Source organism: Podarcis melisellensis, assembly GCF_964234715.1.
Source record: "Podarcis melisellensis genome assembly, chromosome: 16".
Classification (NCBI taxonomy): domain Eukaryota; kingdom Metazoa; phylum Chordata; class Lepidosauria; order Squamata; family Lacertidae; genus Podarcis; species Podarcis melisellensis.
Window position 1 is genome coordinate 41,833,100 of NC_138533.1, and position 13,298 is coordinate 41,846,397.

The 13,298-nt window shown below is 44.6% G+C and overlaps 1 protein-coding gene across 1 annotated transcript in view; it reads right to left on the reverse strand.

Annotated features, from left to right (window-relative positions):
- MYO18B (myosin XVIIIB) overlaps positions 1 to 13,298 on the reverse strand; it is a 258,709-nt gene that overhangs the window by 147,102 nt on the left and 98,309 nt on the right. The window contains exon 16 of the mRNA XM_081892930.1: positions 2,038 to 2,230. Coding sequence (XP_081749056.1) covers positions 2,038 to 2,230 — 193 coding nt within the window. The remainder of the gene's footprint in view (positions 1 to 2,037; positions 2,231 to 13,298) is intronic.

A 13,298-nucleotide genomic window follows, 5' to 3' on the forward strand; every position in this document is an offset into this window, starting at 1 on the left:
ACCAAGACCCCTAGATCCTTTTCATATTTACTGCTAGTAAGCCAGGTGTCCCCCATCTTATATTTCTGCATCTGGTTCTTCCTGCCTAAGTGCAGAACCTTAAGTTTGTTCCTATTGAAATTCATTTTGTTAGCCTGGGCCCATTTCCCAATTCTGTTAAGCTCATTTTGAATCTCAATTCTGTCTTCTGTGGCATTAGCTACCACTCCCAGTTTGGTGTCATCTGCACATTTGATAAGCACCCCCTCAATTCCTTCATTTATAAAAATGATGAACAACAATGGCCCAGGAGAGAACCCTGCGGCACCCCGCTTGTCACTTTTCCCCAAAATGAAGATGGGGTTCGCCCAAGATGGGACAAAAACGGGGGCTTCAAGGGTTGCAGAAGCAGAAAAATATTTGGGGGCAAATCTTAAGGAGGGGGGAAAGCAAGCCCTGAAACAGGCCAGTGAGGATGCTCAGGGGCCAGAGAATGCTGAGTGTCTATCTGGGGAAGGGGAAGGGGGGAAAGGTGTTAATGGGATGGAGTATTATTTGTATATATTTTAGAATTTTAATTCCTAATGAAGGTTTGACAAAGTAAAAAGTAAGTAAGTGTGAATGGAAAGAGCCTGATTGGCTGGCAGGCACAATGAATAGCAGTACTCCATACTGCAACTTTTTGTTCCATTCTCAGGGAGAGGACTCTGGGTTTTGAGCTGAACTATCAGAAGGTGCCTGGAGTGGTTTGATCCCATGCCTCACCTCCTGATCCACCCACACTCTGCTTCTGCTGAGCTTGATGTTTCAAGGGCATTTTCTAGGCTGCAGAACCAGCCTGCTTAACCTCAGAGTTCACTCTTCCATCCAACCGATTCACCTCTGGTGTTAGGACAACACTCTGATGCTCCTGCTACCTTCGTTTTATGGCTGCTTTGGATCGTAACCGCTAACTGGCTTTTCCCTCTCAGGGCATCCCAACTTATTCTCATTTGTTGGTCTAGTGATCCCCAGCTTTTCCACGTCCACCTGATCCTGACCCAAACACACACATGCAAAGAGAGAGAGAAAAGCAACTGCTTGGAGCCTGACAGGGAGCGCTGTACGAGGCATACTCATTTTTTTGGTCAACAGCACAGTAAAAAAAGGTAAAGGACCCCTGACAGTTAAGTCCAGTCACAAATGACTCTGGGGTTGCGGTGCTCACCTCGCTTTACTGGCCGAGGAAGCCAGCGTTTGTCTGCAGACAGTTTTTCCGGGTCATGTGGCCAGCATGACTAAGCCGCTTTTGGCGAAACCAGAACAGCACACAGAAAAACCATTTATCTTCCCGCCGGAGCGGTACCTATTTATCTACTTGCACTTTGATGTACTTTCGAACTGCTAGGTTGGCAGGAGCAGGGACCAAGCAACGGGAGCTCACCCCGTCGTTCAAACTGCCGACCTTCGATCAGCAAGCCATAGGCTCAGTGGTTTAGACCACAGCGCCACCTACTTACCACAACAGCACAGTTGTTTGTAATAATTAAAACACAGCATTAAAAACAGGTTAAACAACTCACACTCACATTGATTAAGTGGGTCTTTAAAAATACGTGTCTCAAGTGCCAAAGGTCAGAGCAAAGAGCTGCATCTTCAGCATTTTCCAGAAGCTGTACAATGAAGGTGCCAGGTGCCCTCTTGGGGAGGGATTCCCACAGCTTAAGGGCTGCCACAGAGAAGGCCCTCTCCTGGGCTGCTGACCCCTGAACTTCTGAAAGTAGTGGTACAACCAAGAGGCCCCCTCTTCCAATCTCAGCACCCAACGGGGTCTGTGGGTGGTATTTTAGGTATTGTTGGCCTGAGTCATTTAAGGCTTTGAACACTGATGTGAGCACCTTAAATTGGGCCTGGAAATGAGTTGGCAGCCAATGCAGCTGTTTTATAGGCAACCCCTGCCAGTAATCTAGCTGCTGCATTTAGGACCAGCTGGAGTGTCCAAGTTGCCTTCAAGGGCAGCACCAAGTAGGGCGCGTTGCAATAATCCAACCTGGAAGTTACCAGATTGTGGAGACTCACCTCCTGGTACCTCTCCAGTGTAGACACAAAGGTTCTCTTGTAGAAGAGGCCCTGCAGCCGCTCCTGTGTATAGTTGTGACAGAACTCCTCAAAAGTCGCTGCACGCTCTCTCTTCTGGTGCCGGGGATTGTGGAAGCCAGGCGTGTCCACCACAATGATCGAGGCCATGGAGAGGGAACTTGAAGAGAAGGACCTAGGGAAAGAAGGGTTAGGATAGAGTGCCTTGTTTCCATGCAAAATCCAGGTCTGGTCTTTGATGTTCATTTATTTATTTGTGCACTTCATTTATACCCCTACTTTCTTTTCTCCGAAGAGCACAAGGTGGTATACATGGTTCTCCCCCCTCCTCCTCATTTCATCGCCACAACAACCCTCTGAGGTAGGTTAGGCTGAAAGGCGGTGATGGGCCCAAGGTCACCCAGTGGGATTATTTGAACCCTAGTCTGCCATATCGTAGTCCAACCCTCAAATCATAGAATCACAGAATTGTAGAATTGTAAGGGACCCCAAGGGTCCTCTAGTCCAACCCCCTGCAGTGCAGGAATATCAACTAAAGCACCCATGACAGATGGCCAACCAACCTCTGCTTAAAAACCTCCAATGAAGGAGAAACCATTCCACTGTCAAACAGCTGTTACTGTTAGAAAGTTCTTTCTGATTTTGAATCAGAATCTCCTTTCTTCTAACCACTGTACCACATCTCTTGTTAAGACGGCCATAGACTTCTGCCTGAAATCATGGAGAGATGATGGGCTAGATGGCCCCAGGGTCTGACCTATGTCTGTAGCATTCTAGTTTAAGAAGGCGGGCAAGACATCCAAAGACTTTGTGGTCCAATATCTGCAGAGATCATCTCAAGGCCTCTGGCTGTGGATGGAACTCCAGGTAGTCTTTTCAATGTTTGGGACCCAAGGAAGGGCTTTTAAAAAGACCTTGCTTGCACAAAGAGCATTCACTCCTTACAAGGTTAGCAGCAGATGTCAAAACTTGCTGACTGGTAGAAGCCAGATACATACCGTATTTTTTGCTCTATAAGACTCACTTTTTCCCTCCTAAAAAGTAAGGGGAAATGTGTGTGCGTCTTATGGAGCGAATGCAGGCTGCGCAGCTATACTAGAAGCCAGAACAGCAAGAGGGATTGCTGCTTTCACCGCGCAGTGATCCCTCTTGCTGTTCTGGCTTCTGAGATTCAGAATAATTTTTTTCTTGTTTTCCTCCTCCAAAAACTAGGTGCGTCTTGTGGTCTGGTGCGTCTTATAGAGCAAAAAATATGGTATTTCTATTTTTTTTTCCAGTACATTTTTATTCAGGTTATGCAAAGAAACATATCAGTATAGATATAAAATACACAAATAAACATACCGATAGACATATCAGTATATATATAAGTATAGATACAGTTCATTTACATAATTTGTTATATCCCCTCCCCAAATTATACAAAAAATAAAAAATAAATCATAATGTTTTGGACTCTACCGAGCCTTGGACTCCCCTCCACCCTTTTGGTAAGTACAGTGGTGCCTCGCAAGACGAAATTAATTCGTTCCGCAAGTCTCTTCGTCTTGCGAGTTTTTCGTCTTGCGATGCACGGTTTTCCATAGGAATGCATTGAAAATCAATTAATGCGTTCCTATGGAAACCGCCTTCCCCCGACCTCTTCTGGCGGGCGGCATTTTAAAATCGCCCGGGACAGCGGAGGACTTCTCCACTGTCCGGGGCGATTTAAAAGCCCCTGGGAAGGCAGGCAGGGGGGACAAAGACTTTTGCCCCCCGCCTGCCTTCAGAAGAGGTCCAGGACAGGCTTCGCGGACCTCTCCGCAAGCAGCGGGAGCGCTCCTTGCGGAGAGTTGCCAGCGCGCCCAGGCTTCGCGGCCCCGCCGCCGGGCTTCGGGACATCGTTCCGATGCCGGGCGGCGGGGGGAGGCTTTCTCGCCCGCCGCCCGGCATCGGGACGATGCCCCGAAGCCGGGCGGCGGGGGGAGGCTTCAAAAGCCGTCCGGGGGCTTTTAAATCGCCCCGGACAGTCCCGGGGCGATTTAAAAGCCCCCGTTAGGCAGGCAGGGGGGGCAAAGACTTTTGCCCCCCGCCCGCCTTGGGAAGAGGTCCTGGGCCTCTTCCGAAGGCGGGCGGGGGGCAAAAGTCTTTGCTCCCCCCTGCCTGCCTTTCCGGGAGAGCGGGAAGGCTGGACCTCTTCCGAAGGCGGGCGGGGGGCAAAAGTCTTTGCTCCCCCCTGCCTGCCTTTCCGGGAGAGCGGGAAGGCAGCGCTGCCTTTTCCGCTCTCCCGGAAAGGCAGGCAGGGGGGAGCAAAGACTTTTGCCCCCCGCCCGCCTTCGGAAGAGGTCCAGCCTTTCGCAAAGCCTTTCGCCCCCGCCGGCCTTCCTGGACCTCTTCTGAAGTCCGGAGGGGGGGGGAAAGGCTTTGCTCCCCACCGCCAGCATTTAAAAAAAGGTCCCCGAGATTTCCCTATGGGCTTTCGTCTTGCGATGCAAGCCCATAGGGAAAATCGTCTAGCGAAGCGTCGCAAAAACCGAAAAACCCTTTCGTCTTGCGGGTTTTTCGTCTTGCGAGGCATTCGTCTTGCGGGGCACCACTGTATCAAATAAATTCTACAATCACATATATATATATTTTTTTTAAAAAAAATTTATTAAAAGTTTTCAACAATAAAAAGCATACAAAGTAACATATAGTTTTCCAATATCCAGAGTTCATTCTCCTCCTTGGACTTCCTCACGACTCTCGTTCCTGCATTCTAAACTCATAAATTTTACCAGCAAATTATTAACTTGTTTCAATTCTAATAGCACAATTTTCCAATATTAAATCTCAAACTTTAGAAAGTTTAAACCATAATTCTAGAATCTTATTTTTAACGTGATATTTATCCAAAGTTTGTCTTTTCTTTTAATGGCATTTAAATTCTTATTCCTTTTAGCTAGTTTGTTGGTACCATGTTATTGCAAATCTTACATCTTTCTTAACATTCATACAATTTATAATGTTTTTGTAAATAGTCCTTAAATTTCTTCCAATCCTCCTCCACCAGTTCTTCTCCCAGGTCTCGGATTCTGCCAGTCATTTCCGCCAGTTCCATATAGTCCATCAGTTGCATCTGCCATTCTTCCAGTGTGGGCAAATCTTGAGTTTTCCAGTATTTAGCAATGAGTATCCTTGCTGCTGTTGTGGCATACATAAAAAAAGTTCGGTCTTTCTTTTGCACCCTCTGGCCTACGATGCCCAAAAGAAAGGCCTCTGGTTTCTTAGAAAAGGTATACTTAAATATCTTTTTCAACTCATTATATATCATTTCCCAGAAAGCCTTAACTCTAGGGCAGGTCCACCAGAGGTGAAAGAATGTTCCTTCAGTTTCTTTACATTTCCAACATTTGTTATCTGGCAAATGGTATATCTTTGCAAGCTTGACTGGGGTCATGTACCACCTGTATATCATTTTCATAATGTTTTCTTTCAAAGCATTACATGCCGTAAATCTCAAACCGGTGGTCCATAACTTTTCCAAGTCAGCAAACATGATGTTATACCCTATGTCCTGGGCCCATTTTATCATAGCTGATTTGACCGTTTCATCTTGTGTGTTCCATTTTAGCAGCAAGTTATACATTCTTGAAAGTATCTTAGAACTGGGTTCTAACAATTCTGTTTCTAACTTTGATTTTTCCACCTGGAATCCTATCTTTTTGTCCAACTTAAAAACTTCTTTAATCTGAGCATAATGTAGCCAATCTCGCACTTTCCCCTTTAGTTTCTCCATACTCTGCAACCTCCAGTTGTCTCCATCTCTTTCTAGTATTTCCCAGTATTTCGGCCATTTGACCTCCATATTGGGTCTTTTCACAGCCTTAGCTTCCATAGGTGATAGCCACCTTGGGGTCTTATTTTCCAATAAGTCCTTATATTTTGTCCAGACATTAAACACTGCTTTTCTGACAACATGGATCTTGAAAGCCTTATGAATTTTGACCTTGTCATACCACAGATATGCATGCCATCCAAAAGCATTGTTAAATCCTTCCAAATCTAAAACATCCGTGTTTTCAAGAAGCAGCCAGTCCTTTAACCAGCAGAAAGCTGCTGATTCATAATACAACTTTAAGTCTGGCAGAGCAAAGCCCCCTCTTTCTTTAGCATCAGTTAATATCTTAAACTTAATTCTGGGCTTTTTGCCCTGCCAGACAAATTTAGATATATCTCTCTGCCACCTCCCAAAACACTCCATTTTATCGACAATCTGCAAAGTTTGAAACAAAAACAGCATTTTTGGCAATACATTCACCTTAATAGCAGCAATACGTCCTGACAAGGAAAGTTTCAGTCTTGACCAAACTTCAAGATCCCTTTTAATTTCAGACCAGCATTTTTCATAGTTGTCTTTAAATAAGTTCATATTCTTTGCTGTTATATTTACCCCTAGGTATTTTACTTTTTTAACCACATTTAATTCTGTCTCTTTCTGAAACCTTTCTGATTCTGAAGATGTCAATTTTTTTTTCTAAAACCTTGGTTTTTTGCTTGTTAAGTTTAAATCCCGCCACCCGACCAAACTCGTAAATCAGTTGCAATACCCTTTTGGTACTTGGCTCTGGCTCCTGTAAGGTCAATACTAGGTCATCTGCAAATGCTTTAAGTTTATACTGTTTCGCTCCGACCTGAATACCTTCCACCAACCGGTCTCCTCTAATCATATTTAAAAGCACTTCCAGGACCGAAATAAATAGCAAAGGGGAAATAGGACAACCTTGTCGTGTTCCTTTTTCAATTTTAAACTCTTCCGTCACCACATTGTTCACTATCAATTTTGCCTTTTGCTCCGAATAAATTGCCTCTATCCCATTCTCAAACCCCCGCCCCACTCCCATTCCTTCCAAGTTTTTCTTCATAAATTTCCAAGAAATGTTGTCAAAGGCCTTCTCCGCATCTATAAATATCAATACTGCTTTTGTATTAATATTTGTTTGCAAAAGTTCCAAAATATCAATAATGTTCCTTGTATTAGCAAACAAATGTCTGCCTGGGAGGAAGCCTGCTTGGTCCTTGTGAATCACTTCGTTTAACACTATTTTAAGTCTACTTGCTAAAATGTCTGCAAATATTTTGTAATCCACATTTAGGAGGGAGATGGGGCGGTAGTTCTTAAGTTGTGTCTTTTCAGTTTCTAGTTTGGGTATCAATGTGATGAAAGCTTCTTTCCACGACTCTGGTGCCTTCTTCCCTTCCATAATTTCATTGCAAACCTCCATTAATGGATGTATCAAGTAGTCTTTCAATGTCTTATAATACTTGGAGGTGAGTCCATCTGGCCCTGGAGATTTGCCCAGTTGCATGTTCTGAATGGCTTCCTCAATCTCTTGTTGTGTTATTTTATGGTTCAGGATTGTTCTATTTCGTAGACACAGCCTTGGTAAACCATTCTTCTTTAAAAATTGTTCTATCTCCAATTCGTTTTGCAGCCCTTGTGTATATAATTGTTTAAAGTATCTCTGGAAACACTTTCTGATCTCCACTGGGTTCTGGATGTTTCTTCCTTCGATCTCTAAATTTGTAACCGTGTTCAGTTTTTGTCTCTTTTTCAGCTGCCATGCTAGCAGCTTTCCACATTTATTTGCCGATTCAAAGGATCTTTGTTTCATTATCTTAACTTTCCATTCCACTTCCTGATTTATCAATTTTGCATATTGTGCTTGGTAAAGTTTAATTTCTCTTAAAATCTCCTTTGACTTTGGTCTTGATCTTAACTTCTTCTCACCTTCTTTAATTTTCTCCAAAATCTTGTCTTTTTTCTCATTCTGTGCTTTTTTCTTTATAGTACAGTGGTGCCCCGCAAGACGAACGCCTCGCAAGACGAAAAACCCGCTAGACGAAAGGGTTTTCCATTTTGGAGGCGCTTTGCAAAACAAATTTCCCTATGGGCTTCCTTCGCAAGACGAAAGCCCATAGGGAAATCTCCAGGGACAGCGGGGAAGTGCAGCGCGTCTTCCCCACTGTCCTCGGACCTCCTCCGAAGCCTGGCGATGGGGCGGAGAGCTCTCTGCCCCATTGCCAGCCTCCTCCGAAGGCTTGCGGTGGGAGGAGGGCTTTCCTCCCTACCGCCAACATTCAGAATGCTGTTCTGAATGTTGGCGGTGGGGAGGAAAAACCCTCCTCCCACCGCAAGTCCCGGGAACAGAGGAGAAGCGCTGCGCGCCTTCCCCTCTGTTCCCGGACCTGTCCTGAAGGTTTGCGGTGGGAGGAGGGCTTTCCTCCCCACCGCCAACATTCAGAATGCTGTTCTGAATGTTGGCAGTGGGGAGGAAAAACCCTCCTCCCACCGCAAGTCCCGGGAACAGAGGAGAAGCGCTGCGCGCCTTCCCCTCTGTTCCCGGACCTGTCCTGAAGGCTTGCGGTGGGAGGAGGGCTTTCCTCCCCACCGCCAACATTCAGAATGCTGTTCTGAATCTTGGCGGTGGGGAGGAAAAGCCCTCCTCCCACCGCAAGTCCCGGGAACAGAGGAGAAGCGCTGCGCGCCTTCCCCTCTGTTCTCGGACCTGTCCTGAAGGCTTGCGGTGGGAGGAGGGCTTTCCTCCCCACCGCCAACATTCAGAATGCTGTTCTGAATGTTGGCGGTGGGGAGGAAAAACCCTCCTCCCACCGCAAGTCCCGGGAACAGAGGAGAAGCGCTGCGCGCCTTCCCCTCTGTTCCCGGACCTGTCCTGAAGGCTTGCGGTGGGAGGAGGGCTTTCCTCCCCACCGCCAACATTCAGAATGCTGTTCTGAATGTTGGCAGTGGGGAGGAAAAACCCTCCTCCCACTGCAAGTCCCGGGAACAGAGGAGAAGCGCTGCGCGCCTTCCCCTCTGTTCCCGGACCTGTCCTGAAGGCTTGCGGTGGGAGGAGGGCTTTCCTCCCCACCGCCAACATTCAGAATGCTGTTCTGAATGTTGGCGGTGGGGAGGAAAAACCCTCCTCCCACCGCAAGTCCCGGGAACAGAGGAGAAGCGCTGCGCGCCTTCCCCTCTGTTCTCGGACCTGTGCTGAAGGCTTGCGGTGGGGAGAAAAGCCCTTTCCGCACCGCCAGCCTGGCAAGCGGTCTCCATAGGAACGCATTAATTGATTTTTAATGCATTCCTATGGGAAACCGTGCTTCGCAAGATGAAAAACTCGCAAGACGAAAAAACTTGCGGAACGAATTAATTTCGTCTTGCGAGGCACCATTGTATTCTGTTGTATCAGAAACCCCCTCATAACCGCCTTACTTGCATCCCAGACAGTTCTTTTTTCCACCGTGGTGTTCAAATTTATCTCGAAGTAGTTAGTCTCATATCCATCTTTACGGCGTTATGGTCGGAGCAGGTCTTTGGGCAGATTTCCACTTTTTTTATCTTGGGTGTCAGGCCTCTAGTTGTCCATATTTGGTCGATTCTTGTCCATGTCAGTTGGGCTTCAGAAAAGAATGTTCCTTCTACAATCACATATTTTATTTTTCTTAAATATTAACCGCCCACTGTTAGAGTTATTCCAACCCCGCCAGTGCCCTCTACAAATTGGTTCCAATATATTTCCAATATTTATTCCAATTTTCATGAAATTTCTGTTCATCTTGGTCTCGTATTCTACCTGTTAGTCTAGGAATCTCGGCATAATTTACCATTTTAACCTGCCAGTCGCTTATGCTAGGTATAGTTTCCGTTTTCCAGTTTTGTGCCAACATAGTTCTTGCGGTTGTAGTGGCATAAAGGAATATTATCTTGTCTTCTTTTTTAATTTCTTTACCCATCATTCCTAGCAGAAAGACTTCGGGTCTTTTGGGGAAAGTATATTTAAGTATTTTTTTAAGCTCGTTGTAAATTGATTCCCAAAAGCCTTTCACTTTATTGCATAACCACCACATGTGGTAGAAATCGCCTTCTGCTTCACCGCATTTCCAACTTTTTTTGTTCTTTAGCCTGTACATTTTAGCGTTTCACCGGCGTATGGTACCACCTATATATCATTTTCCACATGTTTTCCCTCAGTGCCATACACGCCATAAACTTTATGTTGTTATTCCATAGTTCCAACCACCTTTCAAAATCAATATTATAGCTGATGTCTATCGCCCATTTAGTCATTGCCTCCTTCACCTCCTCGTCTTTTGTATACCACTCCAATAACATATTGTATATCCTAGACAATATTTTGCTCTTACCTTCAACAACCTCCACATTGAACTTAGATTTTTTATCTTCAAATCCTAATTTCTTTTTATCTTCTTTTAACAGATCATTCACCTGGTGGTATTGCAACCAACCAGTGAATAAGTTTTTTATCTCTTCATACGGTCTAAGTTTAATCCCTTGTTCTGTTTTACTTATAAGTTCTTCATAGGTGGCGTTCTTCTCTTCCATATTGGTTTTCCTGATCGTTAACACCTCTATTGGTGAGATCCACCAGGGGGTCTTCCTTTCCAGGAGATTTTTATTTCTCTCCCATACCTGGAATATTGGTCCCCTAAAAATATGGTTTAGGAAGCCCCTGTGAACCTTCACCTTTTCATACCATAGGTACGAGTGCCACCCGTACCTGTTATTAAAACCCTCCAAATCCAATGTATCTCTGTTTTCCAATCTTATCCAGTCTTTTAGCCACAATAGACACGCCGCTTCATAGTATAAGCTCAGGTCCGGTAAGGAGAAGCCCCCTCTTTCCTTTTTGTCTACCAATATTTTCATTTTTATTCGCGGTCTTTTTCCCTGCCAGATATATCTCGCCAGGGCTCTCTGCCACTCTTTGCATTGCTTTAAACCTTTAAGTACGGGAATAGTTTGAAATAAAAACAACATTCTGGGCAGAACATTCATTTTAACAACCGCTATCCTCCCCAAAAAGGATAGTTTCATCCTCCCCCAAATTTCCAAATCTTTCTTTATGTTCCTCCAGGTGACCTCATAATTATCCTTATATAAATTTATGTTTTTTGCCGTAATCCACACTCCAAGGTATTTCACCTTCTTGACTGTCGTAATTCCCGCCCTTTGTTCTAAATCTACCGTTTCTTCCTTAGTTAAGTTTTTAACCAGCATTTTGGTTTTATTTTTATTTACCTTGAGTCCTGACACAACACCAAACTCTTCAAATTTTTGTAGTGCTTCTTTTACGCTGTATTTTGGGTCTTCTAGTGTTAATACGATATCATCCGCAAAAGCTTTGATTTTGTGTTCCTTCGTTCCTACCTCTGTTGCTTCCCTCAATCTATTATTAAGTATTTCCAATACTGTTATAAATAATAGAGGAGATAGGGGCAACCTTGTCTAGTCCCTTTAAATATATTAAAGAATTCTGTTGTGGGTCTTCCGGGTCGACGCGATCAGCTAATGGCGGATTCCCTCCGGAGCTCCGGAGGGAATCGGCTTTACTGCAGACGGGTCTTACCGCGACGGCGAGGCGGGGACCCTTAGAAACCGCAGGCGCGGAAGGCTGCGGACTTGGTGACTCGGTGGGCACCTTAAGCGCCCCCTCCGACCCATGAAGAGCCTTTTTAAAGGCTACGGAGAGGGTACGGAGAGTGGCGCGGTGCTGGGAGTAGACCGCTACTGCAGTGAAGCGAAGCTGCGAGCCATGGCTGGAGAGCGCCGACTTTTCTCCCTGAAATTTGGACTTGAAACAAACCCGTGAGTAGAATGAAATTTGGACTCTAAAAATTCTTTATCCTTGAATTCGGTACGACCGGGGGGATGTGCTAAAGGGAAGTCCGCACCCCCTCTTCTACAGAAAGATTTAACGCAAAGATCGGAGAACTAAGGTGGAGAGATTTCTTTTGTGGTATGAGTTAAAAGATAATAATTCCTCGAATTTGACAGAAGAAGATTTGTGCTGGAGAGTAAGAATTGAGTTTTGGAAGTTTTTGTCTAACCCCCCCCCCTGGACCCGGGAGTGCTTTGTGTGTGAGCTGGAGGAAAAGGAACAAGGAGTTCGACAGCTGTCAAAAGAGCTGTCAAACGGGCAGTTAAAGTCAAGAACCTCACTGTTTAACGTCTCTCTGGACTAAATTTGCTAAATTTGAGCTAAACTGTTTGGGAATAAAGAAGTTATATTCAACAAAGTATCAGACTGTTGGGAAAAGGATTACTATAAGTAGCTAAAATCCCCCTAGGGGAAACTTTGAAACATTGCAATGGCTGCGGATGGAAAACTACAGGCAGAAATAGAAAGAATGTTCTTTCTTGTGGGAATACTGCAGGAGCAGAGTTTGGCTATGAACAAACAACTGATAACCTTGAACTCTAAACTAAGCAACTCTGCTGAAAGCATAAAGGATTTGACTGAAACAGAAGCCGCAGCTGAACAAGAAGAAACATCTTTGGAACTGGGGGAGAAAGAAGAAGGAGCCATGAAAGTACAGGAGAGTACCAATCCTAAGCCTACACTGTCAGAGCATAAAAAAGATGACTTTGGGAGCACCAACCGGCGAAAGACCCGAAAGAGGAAAGAGGAAGCCCCTGGAACACTTGGAATACTGGAACTGAAAAGAAGCAAGAAATATGATTGGGGCCTACTCACTGTGTATGGGAAATCAGTGGACATTTTGCAGCAGTTGCTACCAAGTTTCTTGGATGGAAGAAAATTTGATGAGACTGTGTCAGAGCTCATTCGAGACCTGAGGATCAACAAAGAGGGCTACCAACAAAATCGGCAGAGAGAGACGGACAGAGATTTGAAGGCCTCTGATGTGAGGAATCCAGGCTAGGAACTGTTTTATGGACTTTTAGTTGGGAAGGAACAGAAACCGGGGCAGGGAGGGGAGGGAGAATAGAATAGAACTATAAAAAATTTTATGATTCTTTGTTTGTTTATTATGATCTATATTTAGTATATGAAAGGGAATTCGTGGAAGAGAATTTGGGTCGACCTTAGAAAAGAATCTAATAGTTATAAGAAAATTGGATATGTAAGATTTGGCCAAGTAATAAGAATTAATTTTTAAAATAACAATAATAGGTGAAAGATGAGAGATAAGAATTTGCGGAGCTAATTGTTGAAATTGGGATGTATGAAGGGAGGGTGGGGGGGAAGTCAAGGAGGGGGGTTAAGAAAGTTATGAATTTATATGTGTTTTGTTTTTGGATTATCTTGGCGTGTAAAATGTGAAAACCTAATAAAAATTATTTTTAAAAAAAAGAATTCTGTTGTGGTATTATTTATTACCAGTTTTGCCTTTTGTTCATGGTAAATTGCTTCTATGCCTCTTCTAAATTTTTCTCCCATCCCCATCATTTTCAGACTTTT